Source organism: Dreissena polymorpha, chromosome 16 (genome assembly GCF_020536995.1).
Source record: "Dreissena polymorpha isolate Duluth1 chromosome 16, UMN_Dpol_1.0, whole genome shotgun sequence".
In the NCBI taxonomy this organism is placed as follows: domain Eukaryota; kingdom Metazoa; phylum Mollusca; class Bivalvia; order Myida; family Dreissenidae; genus Dreissena; species Dreissena polymorpha.
In genome coordinates, this window is record NC_068370.1 from 50,259,347 (window position 1) to 50,279,983 (window position 20,637).

At 37.2% G+C, this 20,637-nt stretch overlaps 1 protein-coding gene across 4 annotated transcripts in view; it reads left to right on the top strand.

Moving 5' to 3' along the window:
- The window catches only part of LOC127861411 (GATOR complex protein WDR24-like), a 78,639-nt gene that overhangs the window by 16,676 nt on the left and 41,326 nt on the right, over window positions 1-20,637 (top strand). For all 4 annotated transcript variants that reach the window (XM_052399872.1, XM_052399876.1, XM_052399873.1 and 1 more), the window contains 6 exons: window positions 1,771-1,877; window positions 6,772-6,894; window positions 9,677-9,808; window positions 13,061-13,259; window positions 17,183-17,353; window positions 19,085-19,206. In XM_052399872.1, the coding sequence (XP_052255832.1) occupies window positions 1,771-1,877; window positions 6,772-6,894; window positions 9,677-9,808; window positions 13,061-13,259; window positions 17,183-17,353; window positions 19,085-19,206 (854 nt within the window). The remainder of the gene's footprint in view (window positions 1-1,770; window positions 1,878-6,771; window positions 6,895-9,676; window positions 9,809-13,060; window positions 13,260-17,182; window positions 17,354-19,084; window positions 19,207-20,637) is intronic.

Below are 20,637 nucleotides of genomic sequence, written 5' to 3' on the forward strand. Positions count from 1 at the left end.
AAGATCTATAGGCTTGGCCATGAGCTCCTGCTTAGTCATTATGAATGCAGCTGATAAAGATCTATAGACTTGGTCATGAGCTCCTGCTTAGTCATTATGAATGCAGCTGATAAAGATCTATTGGCTTGGTCATGAGCTCCTGCTTAGTCATTATGAATGCAGCTGATAAAGATCTATAGACTTGGTCATGAGCTCCTGCTTAGGCATTATGAATGCAGCTGATAAAGATCTATTGGCTTGGTCATGAGCTCCTCTTTAGTCATTATGAATGCAGCTGATAAAGATCTATAGACTTGGTCATGAGCTCCTGCTTAGTCATTATGAATGCAGCTGATAAAGATCTATAGACTTGGTCATGAGCTCCTGCTTAGTCATTATGAATGCAGCTGGTAAAGATCTATATACTTGGTCATGAGCTCCTGCTTAGTCATTATGAATGCAGCTGATAATTGCTTCTAATACACATTCTTATTTTTACATTCAGCTGTTTTTTTTGTGTTCTTAATTTTCGTGACTCGAAACGACGGATGCTTGACTGTTGATTTCAGTTTCAAGATGACATTTGGAATGAAATATACTGATCGTTGGCTGTTATAGACATTTACCGTTATTCTCAAGTGTAATGTAGAGTTACTTTCTTTGGGGGGGTATCCAGACTGACCGTTGTCTGCAAATGACCGTTATATGGTCCATCCGTCCGTCCGTCAGTGCACAATTTTTGTCCGGGATATTTCTCAGCAACTAATGACCGGATTTCAATTAAACTTTATGGGAAGATTCACTACCAAGAGGAGATGTGCATATTATCAGCCGGTTCTGGTAGGATGATTTTTAACAGAGGCCCTTTGAAATTTCCATTGACTGTACACATAGTGCAATTCTTGTCCGGGCTATTTCTCAGCAACTAATGGCCAGAATTCAATTAAACTTTATGGGAAACTTCACTCACAAGAGATGTGCATATTATCAGGGGGTTCTGGTCCGATGATTTTTCACAGAGTTATGACCCTTTGAAATTTTCCATTAACTGTACATATAGTGCAATTCTTGTCCGGGCTATTTCTCAGCAACTAATGACTGGAATTCAATGAAACTTTATGGGAAGCTTCACTACCTAGAGAAGATGTGCATGATATCAGCCGGTTCTGGTCGGATGATTATACCTAGAGTTATGGCCCTTTGAAATTTTACATTGTACATACTGTGCAATTCTTGTCTCGCCTATTTCTCAGCAACTTATTACGGGAATTCAATGAAACTTTATGGGAAGCTTCACTACCAACAGGAGATGTGCATATTATCAGCCGGTTATGGTCGGATGATATTTCACAGAGTTATGGCCCTTTGAAATTTTCTATAAACTGTGCATATAGTGCAATTCTTGTCCGGGCTATTTCTCTCCAACTACTGACTAGAAATTCAATGAAGCTTATCACCGGTCTATGACGGTTTCTTGTTTTTAAAAGTAACTGTGAAGCATGCTTAATTATATCATATTTTATTGCATTTTTTGAAGCACAGTATGTATACACGTAGTAACATAACATAATTGGACTTCATGTATGTGCTTAAAATGTTGTCCCAAGTCTGCACAGGCTAATCAGGGATGACACTTTCCACCAGAGCTTGAGTTTTGCTGAGTTGAGACCTCCTTAAAACAACCACATAAGCGGAAATTGTTGTCCCAGATTTAAGCACATTCATAAAGCCCATTTTTTCCAGGATCATATAATATCTTGTTTAGATCAAAGCCAGTCATACCTGTTTCAGAACACGTGTTCACGCAGCACAAGCGTACAGTCAACCGTGTCTGTTTCCATGACGTAGAGCACAGGACGCTGCTTAGCGCATCTCAAGACGGACAAATGAACCTCTTCGTAAGTTTGTAGAGGGATGTAGAATTTTATCCTCGCCTGTTTATAAGTTTGCAGATGGATGTAAAATCGTATGCGTCTCGTTCTGGGACTGGCTAAATGCATGCGCGTAAAGTACTGTGCCAGGTAAGCCTGTGCAGTTTGCACAGGCTAATCACAAGCCACATCAGCCTTTGCAGTTTGCACAGGCTAATCAGGGACGACACTTTCCTCCTTTACTGGATGTTTTTGTAGATGAGAATTTCATTAAAGCAAAAGCATCATCCTTGATTAGACTGTGCGGCACAGTCTTATCTAGAACGACACGTAAGGGACATGCATTAAGTGTGGCACAGTCTTATCTAGAACAACACTTTAGGGACATGCATTAAGTGTGGCACAGTCTTATCTAGAACAACACTTTAGGGACATGCATTAAGTGTGGCTCAGTCTTATCTAGAACGACACTTTAGGGACATGCATTAAGTGTGGCACAGTCTTAACTAGAACGACACTTTAGGGACATGCATTAAGTGTGGCACAGTCTTAACTAGAACGACACTTTAGGGACATGCATTAAGTGCGGCACAGTCTTATCTAGAACGACACTTAAGGGACATGCATTAAGTGTGGCACAGTCTTAACTAGAACGACACTTTAGGGACATGCATTAAGTGCGGCACAGTCTTATCTAGAACGACACTTTAGGGACATGCATTAAGTGCGGCACAGTCTTATCTAGAATGACACTTTAGGGACATGCATTAAGTGTGGCACAGTCTTATCTAGAACGACACTTTAGGGACATGCATTAAGTGCGGCACAGTCTTATCTAGAACGACACTTTAGGGACATGCATTAAGTGCGGCACAGTCTTATCTAGAACGACACTTTAGGGACATGCATTAAGTGCGGCACATTCTTATCTAGAACGACACTTTAGGGACATGCATTAAGTGCGGCACAGTCTTATCTAGAACGACACTTTAGGTACATGCATTAAGTGCGGCACAGTCTTATCTAGAACGACACTTTAGGGACATGCATTAAGTGCGGCACAGTCTTATCTAGAACAACACTTTAGGGACATGCATTAAGTGTGGCACAGTCTTATCTAGAACGACACTTTAGGGACATGCATTAAGTGCGGCACAGTCTTATCTAGAACGACACTTTAGGGACATGCATTAAGTGCGGCACAGTCTTATCTAGAACGACACTTTAGGGACATGCATTAAGTGCGGCACAGTCTTATCTAGAACGACACTTTAGGGACATGCATTAAGTGCGGCACAGTCTTATCTAGAATGACACTTTAGGGACATGCATTGAGTGCGGCACAGTCTTATCTAGAACGACACTTTAGGGACATGCATTAAGTGCGGCACAGTCTTATCTAGAACGACACTTTAGGGACATGCATTCAGTGCGGCACAGTCTTATCTAAAACGACACTTTAGGGACATACATTAAGCTCAGAAAATTTTCTGAGAGCAAGGCCTATTTGTATTCAGAGATTAGCTTGAAAGTTTTTGGTGAAATATTTTTGTCCACATTTCGGGTACTAAGCAGTGACCACATTGTGATTTGTGTGTGTTTCAATTATAGTTCTGCTGTAAAATGAAATAATTTTGGAAGGAATGTTTATGATCTTTACAATTCTCTCATTGTTTAGTTTGTACCTTTATTATATGATATATTTATTGACAATCTAAATTCATACCAGTTTTGTTTACCCAGTAATTTGAATAATGGCAAAGGGGCATCCAGGATAACCTCTGTAGATAAATTCCTGTTTGTCAGTCCATATTATTGTGGACACATTTTTTGTGACCAAAAGTTTTATAGCCAAACAAGAGGGCCATGATGGCCCTGAATCGCTCTCCTGACTCATTAAGATCAGATGAAAACTATGACCTCTATTGTCTACACATTGTTTTTCTATGATTTGACCTAGTGACCTAGTTCCTGACTCTAGATGACCCAAATACAATCCCAATCCAGATTTCATCAAGATAAACATTCTGACCACAGTTCATAAATATTGGATGAAAACTGTGACCTCTATTGTCAACACAAGGTTTTTCTATTTATTTGACCTAGATTTTTACCCCAGATGACCCAAATACAATCCCACCCAGATTTCATCAAGAATTCTGACCAAATTTCATAAAGGTTGGATGAAAACTGTGATCTCTAATGTCTACACAAGGTTTTTCTTTTATTTGACCTAGTGACCTAGTTTTTGACCCCAGATGACCCAAATAAAATCCCAACCCAGATTTCATCAAGATAAACATTCTGACCAAATTTCATAAAGATTGGATGAAAACTGTGACCTCTATTGTCTACAGAAGGTTGTTCTATTATTAGACCTAGTGACCTTGTTTTTGACCCCAGATGACCCAAATACAATCCCAAACCGGATTTCATCAAGATAAACATTTTGACCAAATTTCATCAAGATTGGATGCAAACTGTGACCTCTACTGTCTACACAAACAAATTGTTGACGGACGGACGCACGGACACACGCAGGCATGCACAACGGACGCCGGACATCACACGATCACATAAGCTCACCGTGTCACTTCATCACAGGTGACCTAAAAATATGTGTCGGAGATAAACATGAACAGTTGTGGTTAAAATCCCATAGAAACAAGGGCTGTTTGTAAAACTATGCATGCCCCCCTATATGGGCTATAAGTTGTAGTAGCAGCCATTGTGTGAATACGTTTTTTGTCACTGTGAATGGTGGTGGTGGTGGTGGTGGTGGTGGTGGTGTAGTAGTAGTAGTAGTAGTAGTAGTAGTAGTAGTAGTAGTAGTAGTAGTAGTAGTAGTAGTAGTAGTAGTAGTAGTAATAGTAGTTGTAGTAGTAGTAGTAGTAGTAGTAGAAGTAGTAGTAGTAGTAGTAGAAGAAGTAGTAGTAGTAGTAGTAGTAGTAGTAGTAGTAGTAGTAGTAGTAGTAGTGGTAGTAGTAGTAGTAGTAGTAGTAGTAGTAGTGGTAAAAGTAGTAGTAGTAGTGGCAGTAGTAGTAGAAGTAGTAATAGTAGACGTGGTGGAGGTGGTGGTGGTGGTGGTGGTAGTGGTAGTAGTACTAGTAGTAGTAGTACTAGTAGTAGTAGTACTAGTAGTAGTAGTAGTAGTAGTAGTAGTAGTAGTAGTAGTAGTAGTAGTAGTGGTAGTAGTAGTAGAAGTAGTAGTAGTAGTAGTAGAAGTAGTAGTAGTAGTAGTAGTAGTAGTAGTAGTAGTAGTAGTAGCAGTAGCAGTAGCAGTAGCAGTAGCAGCATTACAAGACCAATACTTAAGAATGATCAAATTGGAAAAGGTAACATAGCACCAGCAGTAAATATGGGGCTCATTTACAGGTCAGATTTGGAATCTCTGCTGTAAAATGAGATTTTGAATGAATTAAAGGGAGGCAAATCTGTAATAAAAAGAACATGCGTAAACCGTAGTTGTTTCCCTTGTTTGAACCATGCTAAATCCTTACAAGTTTGGAAAGAATTGGATGAAAAATTTGGACTTTATTGCAAAAACACCATTTTCTCAATTCAAGGGGAGGTAATTCTGTACTTCATGGACCAATAATGCTCATTTTTTGTAGGGTTCGTGTCCTCATTGATATAAAGACACTGTGCAAATTTGGAAAGGATCGGACAAAAAATGTGGAAGATTTTTGAAAGTTTTCACAAAATAGGCAAAAACGAATAAACATGCAAAGTTCAACGAGCTCCTGCGGCCATGTTTTTTGACGAATCAAATTTCTTTGAACAACTTTTTCAGGGGAGCCCTCAAAGGTCATCCCTGTGAAATTTTTTGAAAATCTGATGAGCGGTTTCTGACAAGAAGATTTTTTAAGGTTTTTACCATATATGGTCATGGCGGCCATCTTGGTTATGTGATCAATTTTTTTTTAACAATTCTTTTGTCCAATGACCTAGGGATGCTCCACATGAAATTAAGTTGAAATTGGCTCAATGGTTTAGTAGAAGAAGATGTTTACAAATTGTTTACGGACGGACGGACGCCGGACGCTGAGTGATCACAATAGCTCACCTCGAGCTATGGCTCAGGTGAGCTAAAACCACAAATGCTCTCAAAGTCAAAAAATTGTTCACTAAATGGACTAGCACAATAGGATAAGTGCTGGTCTACATATCTGAGGATCTGCCATATGGCTGCTTAACTTATGTTGGGACTGGTCATGACATCCTTCAACCGCAATTCTTTCCCTACCTCCGATTTAAGTAGGGAAGTTGTCAGTTACTAGCAGCAGTATGTGTACTTGTAAATCATCTATCCCAGGAAAAAAGTAAGTTGACTGCCCTGGTATTACTGATATTCTATTGAATAAATCTAACTGAACAAACTCAATTTTAAGGTCGCCGTGGTGTAATGGATATGGTGTCTGCCTAGCGACTGGGAGATCATGGTTCGATCCCCACTGTGGGAGCGTTCTTTAGATCACCCCAAAGACACCAAGAACTGGTTCTAGGCCCAGGAAACAGACTTGACAGCATTTCAATTAGCCTATGGCTTTTGATGCAACAAGCTAAAATAAATAGGTTTAAACTAAAATCAATTTTATAAAAGAAATGTCTAGTATGAATTTACATAACAATGGAACTGGGTGCCTAACATAGCTATTGGATCAGCATTATAGACCTTTTCCCACTCAGAAGGGAAGGAAAATTGCGATAAGTGACCAGCATAAAACCAGAACAGCCTATGAGTTAACTCAAAGTCTGTTTCGGTTTTATGCTGTTTGCTGCTCATCGATAACTTCTGATTTGAAATGAAACCTTTCAAACTTAGAAAGATCTTAAATTTAATTAAATTTTCTAAGGTTCTGCAAATATGTCAATATGCCTGTATGAGTGGTAAAGTGTTAAGTCAATCGCCTTCTTGCAGGACTTGCGTAAGCGAGAGGTTGCAGCTAACTTCTCAGTGGGAAGTACCAGTGTGAGAGACATCAACTTCTGCCCTCACAACTACTTCAACTTTGCATCAGCTGATGAAGCAGGCACAGTTATGGTATGGAAGTTTTCAGTCACAATTTTTAGTGTATTCACTAATGTGACGTTGATTAAGATTAAAATTTGTTCTTCAAGGTCAATTGAGGTTTTTTTAACAGACAGTTCTATAAGGTCAATTTTTTTTATGCTCCCCCAAATTTTTCATTGTCCCTTTACATATTTTGCATACTTGTTTACCAACATGACCCCAACCTATAAATAAGAGCAGACAACTCTATCAAGCATTTTGTCATATTTATTGCCCCTTTTATACTTAAAATATGCATATTTTTGATAAATCTATGTTAAAGTTTGCGTACTACCCCAAATATTTCCTATATCCTTTGACATGTTGCTTTTATATGTTGCATACTTCTTTACCAACATGACTCGAACCTATAAACAAGAGCAGACCACTGTATCAAGCATTTTGACATAATTATGGCCCTTTTTACACTTAGATAATTGACAATTTTGCTTAAATTGCCATAATCTTTATTTATGATCACATTTTATTATTACTTTGACCATAAAACACTTACCTGAATACCACAATGGATTCCACCCAAACAATACCCCACGCCCCTACCCAGAATCTCTCCCCCCAACCTCCCCCCCCCAAATGTTTTTTTTTTAAAAACATCATCTTATAAATAACCACACTCCACATTATACCCCCCTCTCACCCCACATCCCCCCTACCCCCCAAAATTTTTATTTTTTTTATTTTTTTTTATTTTTAAAGATCCTCTAATAAATGACCACACCCCACATTATACCCCCTCTAAACCCCCCCCCCAAAAAAAATATTTTTTTTTCCTTTTTTTATTTTTGAGAGATTGTCTAATAAATTATTAAATATGAACAATTTCCCCATGATGGCTTACGTTATACTGTCAAGCACTGGAATAGTCGAGCGCGCTGTCCTCTGACAGCTTGTTAACAGACACTGTCAATCCAATATAATGTGCTCCGTTATAACGCTGAATATATAAAAATGAAGCAGGTGGGTTTTTTCTCCAACCTTTCATTTCAGTCGCGACTGTTGTGTTTTTATTCAAATATGGTGGCGCCCATTCTGCTGATTTCATAATTGATCAATTATAATAAAAGACCAAACGACCGTTAAAGTGTGATAATCTATTGTGTGATACAAATCAAGATGTGAACAATAGTGTGTGTTTATCAGTGTTTCATGCTCTAATGCTGTTACTGTATATGTGCTATCAATGTTTTGAACCATTGACAGCTTTGACAAGTTTAATGAGATATATTTCATTGAATTGTTATTCATAGACAATATGTATTTAAATATTGTCTGCTAAAAAAGAAACTAAATAAGTTATAGTGACGAATTAGTTACATGCACACAAGGGTTATTGTTAGCAGCAATTCACGTTGATTTGTTTGCATGACTTCGAATCTTGCAATAAAACATCGCTTTGTATGGTATTGCATTAAATCTTAATTAAGATTCATTCGTCCATCCGTTGTTATAATTAAATCTTGACAGTTTTTGTCCCATTATGCACTATACTCTTTACACGTCTGAAAATGATGTTTGTGTTTATGAACACATTTATAGTCATAAATGGCCAGAATACTTTTTTTATTAATATTGGATTATCAGATATATATGCGCATTAGAAAATCGGTATGTATACAGTTATAGATACAGTAGGGTAATAATTAATGCATGTATTGGGGAATAACATGGCATTAAATGAACTCAGAACTTAAAATGAATATCTTTTAACAATGCAATCTTTTGGCTTGGACTCTTCATCAGCATTATATTGGAGTTACAGTGTAAAGGCTAGTTTATGTACCACATAAAAAGTAAATTAACTAAAGCAATGTGTACTGTCTATCATTTTTATATGTGTGGCATTAATATTCATGGATTTTGTGGAAAGACCAATCCATGACTTTGAAATCCCAACAAACAATTATTCCCATAATTTTTGTTAAAGATTGAATTACTGTAGGCACAAAATATATAAATATCCCACATAAACCTCAAACACATCCTTTGTTTTTTTTGCAATCGAGATGAATTCAGATACTACCCTAAGGGGCGTTCATTTTCATGTACTTTCTTGTGTACTTAAATGACTCTTAGCGTTTTTCATAAAACTGGTTTTCAGCCACTGTACAATTGACATTTCTGGTACATTGCTGTCCTTAAACTATTAGATATTAAAGATGCAAAGCTTTTGAAACTTTATTGAAAACAATATAAACAATATTCACTGCTTCTCTGGTTATTCAGTCCCACTAATCCATTTACTATCACTTCACAACAATGTTCTTGTTAATTGGGTGATAAACATTGCCCTGCTCTTCAAAGTGACTCCCCCAACCCATTTTTGAGGGGAAATATATTACAAACTTGTTAAAAAATGACTGTGTGAAATTTCTATGATTTTATTTTTTTTACTTAATCAGATATCCACACAATTAACATGTCCACAAATTGTCATTTTATATAAAACAACGAAAAAATTTCATGATGAAGAACATAAATGATTTTGCAGTAATTTATTGTACCCTGCATGATATAAATTACCTGCTTTCCTACTTCAACATGGAACAATGACAGATTTAGTGGAAAATATGTCGATCATGCTGACAGGAGATTTTAGGTATGATCCTCAATCAGACTTAAAATGTGCCAGAAAGTCTCAGGCTTTTGGTTCAATCCAGATAATATGTCAAAAGCTTTAAATAAGAAATATTTAAGCTTATTTGTTTCATAGCGTTTATAATATTTGTTCATGGCACACCTTACATCGACCTAGATCTGGGACATGCGGAAGCCGAATATCTGTGAAAAGAAGTTGACTGCGCACAATGGCCCAGTGTTCACAATCAACTGGCACCCAGAGGATAAGAACTGGCTGGCCACTGCAGGAAGGGACAGGTTAATCAAGGTATCATCTGCCTTTATATTAGTTAATTTATTAATTAATTAAGCGAAATTCTGGGAAATCAGGGCTTAATGCATGTGTGAAGGCTTATCAGGGGTGGTATTCCAGAAACATCTTAAGTCATTTCTTAAATAATTTCACTTAAATTCTACATTTCAATGTTTTGTATATCTTTACTAAATAAGGAAACACATGGTTATTTTTATATTCCTAAAATATCATTGACATAATGATGTTATTTTAATGTATATCTTGATGCCAATCTATTACAATATGAAATGAAACACTTAAGAAAATTTCCCAATTTAAGGATAAGAATAAAATTATACTTAAGATGCTTCTGGAATACGACATAAGGACAAAACTTTCCTCTTATATGGAATTTTCCTTTTAAAGGAAGTCTCTTCTTAGGGAAAATCCTTTTAACCCTTAAAGCGCTGGAGCTGAATTTTAAAGACCTTTGCAAACAGTTTGGATCCAGATGAGACGCCACAGAACGTGGCGTCTCATCAGGATCCAAACTGTTTGCTATTCTGATAGTATTCTTTGAAAAAAATCGAAGAAAATGCTAATTTTAGAAATTCTGCAGACGACATTTTAGCAGACGACAAATTTCCCAGCATGCAGAGGGTTAAGGCAGAAAGTGGCTTTCCTGATTGTCTTGTGCGTACTGCAGTACACACGTCAGGCTTTCCTGATTATCTTGTGCGTACTGCAGTACACACGTCAGGCTTTCCTGATTAGCTTGTGCGTACTGCAGTACACACGGCAGGCTTTCCTGATTATCTTGTGCGTACTGCAGTACACACGTCAGGCTTTCCTGATTAGCTTGTGCGTACTGCAGTACACACGGCAGGCTTTCCTGATTATCTTGTGCGTACTGCAGTACACACGTCAGGCTTTCCTGATTAGCTTGTGCGTACTGCAGTACACACGGCAGGCTTTCCTGATTATCTTGTGCGTACTGCAGTACACACGTCAGGCTTTCCTGATTAGCTTGTGCGTACTGCAGTACACACGGCAGGCTTTCCTGATTATCTTGTGCGTACTGCAGTACACACGGCAGGCTTTCCTGATTAACTTGTGCGTACTGCAGTACACACTGCAGGCTTTCCTGATTATCTTGTGCGTACTGCAGTACACACGTCAGGCTTTCCTGATTAGCTTGTGCGTACTGCAGTACACACGTCAGGCTTTCCTGATTAGCTTGTGCGTACTGCAGTACACACGTCAGGCTTTCCTGATTAGCTTGTGCGTACTGCAGTACACACGGCAGGCTTTCCTGATTATCTTGTGCGTACTGCAGTACACACGGCAGGCTTTCCTGATTATCTTGTGCGTACTGCAGTACACACGGCAGGCTTTTCTGATTATCTTGTGCGTACTGCAGTACACACGGCAGGCTTTCCTGATTATCTTGTGCGTACTGCAGTACACACGGCAGGCTTTCCTGATTATCTTGTGCGTACTGCAGTACACACGGCAGGCTTTCCTGATTATCTTGTGCGTACTGCAGTACACACGGCAGGCTTTCCTGATTATCTTGTGCGTACTGCAGTACACACGTCAGGCTTTCCTGATTATCTTGTGCGTACTGCAGTACACACGGCAGGATAATCTTGGAGGAGACTTTATGGACATGCATTTAGTCCAGTTCTCCCACAATCAACTGGCACCCAGAGCATAATAACTGGCTGGCCACTGTGGGCAGGGACAGGTTAATCAAGGTGTCATCTGCCTTCATATTAATTAATTTAAATAATCCACATTCTGCGAAAACGGGACTTAAAGCATTTTCATTTAATGTGGACTGCACAGGCTTATTGGGGAAAAACCTTAAGCACATGCATTAAGCCTGGTTTTCCCAGGGCAAGGCTCGTATTGATTTATTCTCTTGGGCGTGGCCTGATTTAACCAGTAAACAAGCAAAGATCGTTTGTCTAATACTTCAAAGTAAAATTTAATGTCAACCATTGGGTATGAACTGCCTGCATGAGGATTTAAGTAACTTCTTCAGAAGACTCTCCACTGATGCCTCTATCGTTGCCTGTCTACCCAAATGAATAAAAAGGTTCTTGATCAATCAAAGATCTTAATACTGCGTTAACTTCCATTTGTCACATTTTGCCTTTATAAACAATCTACAAACTGCATTGTTATACCTCATATTTGTCTCACATTATGAAATCCCTTCATTAGTTCAATATAAAATGAAAGGTAATGTACCCCTGCCTTGCTTTAATTAGTCCCATACCGGTTTCACCGGAGGGGACTTATGGTTTTCGCTCTGTGCGTCTGTGAGTCTGTCACACTTTTCTGGATCCTGCAATAACTTTAAAAGTTCTTAATATTTTTTCATGAAACTCGGAACATCGATAGATGGCAATATGGACATTATGCTCATCATTTCATTTTGTTCCTATGTCTAAAATTTTGGTTGCTATGGCAACAAATAGACTAGAAATACTGCTGAAAATTTTGGTTTTCTGGATCCTGCGATAACTTTAAAAGTTCTTAATATTTTTCACAAAACTTGGAACATGGATAGATGGCAATATGGACATTATGCACGTCATTTCATTTTGTTCCTACGTCAAAAATTATGATTGCTATGGCAACAAATTATTTATTTTTTTAATCTGAAAATGTTGGAATTTCTGACAATGGTGGAGCCGGTAGGGTACTTATATTGCTTGACAATAGTCTTGTTTTAATATACCCCACAAATGGGCTTTACAAAGAATACAGGTTTCCCGAAAAATACCTATCTGGTACAAAAATGTAGATGCTAATTTAAAGTATGTATGCAAAAATCAATGACAGTAAGTGCTTTATTTTCCTATACACATGCTTTTGGTGTGTTGTTTAATAACTGTATATTTTTGCAGTTCTGCAGTATTTATATTTATTTACTGCACAGTCCACACAGGCTTATCAAGAACAACACTCTCCACTTGTATGTATTTTTTGGGAAAAGGAATTTCTTCGAATGGAAAGCACGTCTAAGTGGAAAGAGTTTTCCCTGATTTACCTGTGCAGACTTTATAGGCTTATCAATGAAGACACATAATCTCATATTATTTAACAGTTTTCACTAGTTTTCATGTTTTTCCTTTTCTTCTGTGATGTGCAAGTATGAGTTCTTTAATATCAAATATAATGATTTAGCCTTTCCTACAAAACAGTTTAGACTTAAAGAAACTTTTCGAAATAATTATGCTCTAATATAAAATTATACATGCATCTACATGACAGGTTTGGGACCTTTCCCGTAACAAGGTGCTGCACACAGTGTACAGCATAGCCTCTCTGTCACGTATCAAGTGGCGACCGCAGAGAAAGTATCACATCGCGTCCTGCAGTCTCCTCATTGACTTCAACATCAACATATGGGACATACGCAGGCCTTATGTACCGTTTGCCACATTCGACATGCATAAGGATGCTACAACAAGTAGGTCCCTGCTATTAAGTGTAAACTGAAGTGGTCTAAAATAATCTGTTTTACTTTAGTTTAAGCACTGAATGCATTTTAAGAGCTAAATGCTCTTATTGCTTTAAAATACGCCAGTTGCTGAATAGGTCATATGTACCATTTGCAACTTTTGACATGCATAAGGATGTCACCCCAAGTAGGACATAACTGTAACCTTTGTTCTTAAATGATAAGTTTGCAGAGTAAGTCATAGCTATAACCTTTGCACTTAAATTATCAGCTTGCAAAAAGGTAATAGTTATTACCTTTGCACTTAAATTATCAGCTTGCAAAGTAGGTCATAACTATTACCTTTGCACTTAAATACTCAGTTTGCAAAGTAGGTCATAGCTATTACCTTTGCACTTAAATACTCAGTTTGCAAAGTAGGTCATAGCTATTACCTTTGCACTTAAATACTCAGTTTGCAAAGTAGGTCATAGCTATTACCTTTGCACTTTAATAATCAGTTTTTTAAATAGATCATAGCTATTCCATTTGCATTTAAACACTCAGTTTACAAAGTGGGTCATAGCTATTACCTTTGCAAGTAAATAAGATATGACTACAATACCGGGGCCTGTATTCACCAACCGATTCTAAGATTTAAGAGTAAAGAATTGACCTAGAACCAAGAATAATATGCTCAGTATTTGAATATACTATATAGGCATCCACTGGTGATAATGCCATAAACAAAATGTTCTACATGAAGACTGATGTAGATAGAGGTGGTTAATGCAAATATTACTCAGAATTGAAGCAGTATTTGAATATTGAAAATTGATTAAGTCATCATGACTCATAATTTCTCCTGAGGTCAAATATCAGGGGACTGTTACTCAAAAAAAATAATTTTCATTTATTGTACTAATTTTTGTAATTATAATTTTAGTAATACCGTAAAAACCCAGTCATAAGTCGAGATTTTTTACCTCCAAAATTTCATTAAAAATACAGTATCTACTTATGAGGTCGACCACGAAAACAAAATATGAAATTGGACGAAGATTGATCCCCGCGGAAATTGTTGTTGTTGTTGTTTAAAAAAAAAATCGTTGATTTACGACACATGAAATGTCGTCTTTTAACTGATACTTACCAATTAATATAACCATAGGTTGCAACATTTCCATTGTTTTTATTTTCATTATTTAATCCATTCATGTTAGCAGGCGTTTTTTATAACTGAACGCGTAAACAAAAGATCAGGTCATTTTTAAAGTCGAGCGATAATTGGCAACCTGTGTGAATTGACAGTTTGACGTCATCAAAGGAAAGCCGCTTCCTGTCAAGAAGCCATAAAGCATCACCCTTCTCGCCGATAAAATAAGATTCCTTTAATTTGTGAAGCGACATGTTTAACCAATCGCGAGTTTGTTATTCACTGGTAATCGTCCAATTATGTTTGAGCACGTGCATAGCTCCGCCTTTTAAACTGTTATGTACAAAAAAGGTGGAGTTAGCGGTCTATTGGTTATGTCAATCATTGTAATAAAAACGTGTTTTACCGAGAAAGTAATCAATTGTTTTGATGGATAAAAAGTGCAAAGATTTGATTACAGTGATCACAGTGTGTCATCGGTTTATAAGTTTGTGGATTAATACTAGCGTGGACAATTTAGTGCAAACTTCATAATAATTTATTAATTTGACTAACACATTTGATTTGTGAAAATGCCTGGAAAACGCAAACGCCATGCGAATGACAATGCGTTTAAAATACGCGTGATAGAATTTGCAGAGCAATCAAATAATAATACTGCTGCTGAACGCAAGTTTTGTGTTTCGTATGTCGTTGTTGTGTAAATTACGATGTACATGTATATACGTCTTGGTTTCCTATGTTGTTGATTTATGTTTTTATGTGGTTCATAATGATTTGCTTGTCTATATTTTTATCTATTATTTTCGATTTCCTAAATATTTATCGTATTGATTATATTACACAAAGTACATAATTCACGTGTCCGCTATGTCTACGTCGCACAGGGCTATAATGACATCATGGTCTAGATGTATAGAATAAAAACTTCCCGTACATTTAAAAAAGCGTCTGTTTATGAAATTCGTGGACGGACAATTTCTGACTCGACTTATGACTTAGACATATTCAAAATCTCCGATTTTCTTATCATTTTTTACCCCCCGACTTATCAGCAGGTAGACTTATGACTGGGTTTTTACGGTAGTCAAATAACTTGACCTCTGGAGATATGATATTATTTATAAGTGCTGTACAGGCTGTAATGAAATAAATGGAGTATGCTAATGGGTACCTGTTGGAAATACATACATATACGAAACCACCGTATAGACCCATCTAAAAATTTAAGTCTCTCTTTTTTGGAAAATGTATACACTTCAAGTTCTTCTGTAGCCTTTTATAACTCACCAAAAATACAACAGAATTTGCCAATTTAAGCAATTAATTATTTTAATAACTAATTTAACATCAAATGAACATCTTAAGTGTGATTTAATGCTACTGCTATCACTGGAAGTGAAATATAAATCAAGTGTGAAACTATTGCAACTCATAAAGAACGTTGAGCCATTACAACAGTTTTACACTTAACCCTGGAAAGCGTGAAATAATTGTACCTCATATAGAAATGTTGAGCAATTACAACAGTTTTACACTTAACCCAGGAAAGCGTGAAATAATTGTACCTCATATAGAAATGTTGAGCCATTACAACACATTAAACTTAACTCTCGAAAGCATGAAATAATTGTACCTCATATAAAAATGTTGAGCCATTACAACAGTTTTACACTTAACCCTCGAAAGCCTGAAATAAACCTCATATAGAAATGTTGAGCCATTACAACAGTTTTACACTTAACCCTCGAAAGCGTGAAATATTTGTACCTCATATAGAAATGTTGAGCCATTACAACAGTTTTACACTTAACCCTCGAAAGCGTGAAATAATTGTACCTCATATAGAAATGTTGAGCCATTACAACAGTTTTACACTTTACCCTCGAAAGTGTGAAATAATTGTACCTCATATAGAAATGTTGAGCCATTACAACAGTTTTACACTTAACCCTCGAAAGCGTGAAATAATTGTACCTCATATAGAAATGTTGAGCCATTACAACAGTTTTACACTTAACCCTCAAAAGCATGAAATAATTGTACCTCATATAGAAATGTTGAGCCATTACAACAGTTTTACACTTAACCCTGGAAAGCGTTAAATAATTGTACCTCATATAGAAATGTTGAGCCATTACAACAGTTTTACACTTAACCCTCAAAAGCATGAAATAATTGTACCTCATATAGAAATGTTGAGCCATTACAACAGTTTTACACTTAACCCTCAAAAGCGTGAAATAATTGTACCTCATATAGAAATGTTGAGCCATTACAACAGTTTTACAATTAACCCTGGAAAGCGTGAAATAATTGTACCTCATGTAGAAATGTTGAGCCATTACAACAGTTTTACAATTAACCCTGGAAAGCGTGAAATAATTGTACCTCATATAGAAATGTTGAGCCATTACAACAGTTTTACACTTAACCCTGGAAAGCGTGAAATAATTGTACCTCATATAGAAATGTTGAGCAGTAACATCAGTTTTATACTCACTCCTCTACATGTGTGCATGTATAATGTTAAAAAATAAGGACCCCGACATTATGTTAATTATCAGCAAGGACAATTTTTAAAAGCTTTTTTATCTCATATATATAAATGTTGAGCACTGAGCAGTTGCAATGTTTGATGCTCAACCTTTTTGAACTTGTGCTGGTATGATGTTCAAGAAAAAGGACCCACATGTAATGCTGGAAAAAAGACAATTATAAATAAAGCGTTGAACTGTTGTAACTCGCATACAAATGTTTATCAGTTACAATATTTTTACTCTCAATATGTTTGCAGGTATGATGTTCAAGAACAAGGACCCTCACGTGATGTTGAGTGCCAGCAAGGACTCCTACCTGTACCAGCACGTGTTCAGGGATGCTAAGAGACCTGCCGAGGACCTGGTGCCCGCGGGACTGGGCATTAGTGTGCAGGGCATTGTGGGACATGCCAACAGTGATAGACAGGGTAGGTCCATGGCATTGTGGGACATGCAAACAGTGATAGACAGGGTAGGTCCGTAAACAGATGAAATGTCAATGTCACCACGGCTTCTGAAACTTAAGAAATCATTTTTTATAATTTAAGTATAAATTAGTATGCTGGTAAGTCTTGAGTGAAAAACATGCCCTGTTGATTTTGAGATCAAAATATCAAAGGTCAAGGTAACTGCTTAATAAAAGTTATTATCATTTTATTTTATTTTTTATTTTTTAACATATTATTTTTTAAATGGCAATTTTCAATGTAGGTACTGCTGGTCAGTTCAATCTAGAGTAAAAAAATCCATTTTGTTACTGAATTCATACAAATATAACTGTAATGCTGTTAGAAATGTGAATACTTGAAACACAATTCATTTTTGTGCTGAATAAAATTCTGCAGAGAATTTTTATGCCCCCCTTCAAAGAAGAGGGGGTATATTGTTTTGCACATGTTGGTCCGTCCGTCGGTCGGTCTGTCTGTCCGTCGGTCCGTCCACCGAATGGTTTCTGGCTGATAACTCAAGAACGCTTATGCCTAGGATCATGAAACTTCAAAGGTGCATTGATCATGACTCGCAGATGACCCCAATTGATTTTCAGGTCACTAGGTTAAAGGTCAAGGTCACAGTGACTAGAACCAGTAAAATGGTTTCCGGATGATAACTTAAGAACACTTACGCCTAGGATCATGAAACTTCATAGGTACATTGATCATGACTTGCAGATGACCCCTATTGATTTTCAGGTCACTAGGTCAAAGGTCAAGGTCACTGTGACTTGAACCAGTAAAGTGGTGTACATTGATCATGACTCGCAGATGACCCCAATTCATTTTCAGGTCTCTAGGTCAAAGGTCAAGGTCACAGTGACTCGAACCAGTTAAATAGTTTCCGTATGAGAACTCAATAATGCTAATGCCTAGGATCATGAAACTTCATAGGTACATTGATCATGACTCACAGATGACTCCTATTGATTTTCAGGTCACTAGGTCAAAGGTCAAAGGTCACGATGACTTATGTGGCCGCCAGGTCTGAAGGAATACCTTTACATATGAATAACTTTTATGGTCAGATAATCATACTCGGATTAAAAGAAGATTTATTTTGTTAAATGCATTTTATGAGTCCCATTTAATTGCATCTCAATAGCATTACCATGAGACGTGCTCTAAGAAAAGGAGGTTTGATGCATGAGTGTAAAGTATCGTCCTAGATTAGCCAGTGCAGTATAAATATTGTATTTTTATGCCCCGAAGGAGGGCAGGTAGTGATAGCACTGTCTGTCTGTCTGTCCGTCTGTCTGTCTGTCACACTTTGCGTTTAGGTATCAAAAAATGCTCATAACTTCTATGTCCCTTCAGATGTAACATTCATATTTGCTATGAGTGTGTATATGGACAAGGCCTTTCCATATGCACACAAATTTTGACCCCTTTGACCTTGAACTTAGGGTTCGTGTTTAGGTTTTAAAAAATGCGTTAAGGTTTCGAAAAATGCTCATGATTTCTATCAAAGTGTTTATTGGGGGGCATATGTCATCCTATGGAGACAGCTCTTGTTTGTTTAAAGGAAGACTCTTATTGATGAATATCCAGTTGAGGCGGAAAGTGTCGTCCCTGATTATTGCACAGGCTAATCTGGGACGACACTTTATGCACATGCATTACACCCCCTTTTTGCATAGCCTCCTATAATAAGTCTCTGTGCTCTAGGAAAACTGTCGACTATGGAGGGCGGAAGTTCACGGTCGTACTTCAACAAACGCAGCACAGACAAGAATGACCAGTTTGTGGATGTTATGGCATACATGGAGGTGTTTAATGAAACTGGGCAGGTATGTACCATTTAGGTAGACAGTGTTACTCTTACTTACTACCTCTTTCGTGCTCTTTCGTGTTGAGGTGTGCATGTCTGGTAAGAGGTACTGATGAAATAAAAATGACTATGTACAGAATTTTAAAACCCCATAAACACTCAAAATTAATAAAAATTTCTGCAATATTTCAAAAATAAAGTTAACACATAAAAGATTTATGTCTTATAGCAAAAGTCAACATTCCTAGGCTAGATGTGGTCTGGGTACATAGATTTAACAAGATACAAAATGCACTGTTTTGTTTTTTGTGGGGCAATATATTCAAAACATGTTCATTTACCATATTAGTGTTCTTGTGTCTTATGAATAGATATCCTTGCAGGAAATTAAAATAGACTATATTTATGTTACTTTAAGAATTGCCATAAGTTTTGGGACATTTTTAACCAGGTTTTCCGAAGGAAAAAACTGGTTATTAGATTGGCGAATGCGGGCGGGCTGGCTGGCTGGCTGGCTGGCTGGCGGGCGGGCGGGCTGGCGGGCGGGCGGAACAAGCTTGTCCGGGCCATAACTATGTAGTTCATTGTCAGATTTTAAAATCATTTGGCACATTTGTTCACCATCATTGGACGGTGTGTAGCGCGAAATAATTACGTCAATATCTCCAAGGTCAAGGTCACACTTTGAGTTCAAAGGTCAAAAATGGCCATAAATGAGCTTGTCCTGGCCATAACTATGTCATTCATTGTGAGATTTTAAAATCATTTGGCACATTTGTTCACCATCATGGGACGATGTGTCGCACGAAAGAATCACGTCAATATCTCCAATGTCAAGGTCGCCACGACTAAAAAAATATTTTTTTTAAAAACAAACTTACAAAGGGGGTTAATTTTGTTTGTTCATTTCAAAAGTTCAGTTTGAGTTTTCTCCCTTTATCAGATTTTTTTTTCACAATGAAAACCTGGTTTTGTGACAATTTTGTCCCTTGTTTATGTTGGAATACTATTGGACCTGTGGCTCCATAATTCAAAGGTCTTAGTTACCAGGGTCCACTACTACCCATGATGTTAGTGAGACATATTTGCTAGGAAGTCTCATACACAGAGGACCATTTATATGGTGGAAACCTTAAAGGTTACATTTTTAGCTCATCTATTTTTTGAAAAAAAAATATGAGCTATTGTCATCACCTTGGCGTCGGCGTTGGCGTCCGGTTAAGTTTTGCGTTTAGGTCCACTTTTCTCAGAAAGTATCAATGCTATTGCATTCAAACTTGGTACACTAACTTACTATCATGAGGGGACTGGGCAGGCAAAGTTAGATAACTCTGGCGTGCATTTTGACAGAATTATGTGCCCTTTTTATACTTAGAAAATTGAAAAATTTTGTTAAGTTTTGTGTTTAGGTCCATTTTATTCCTTAAGTATCAAAGCTATTGCTTTCATA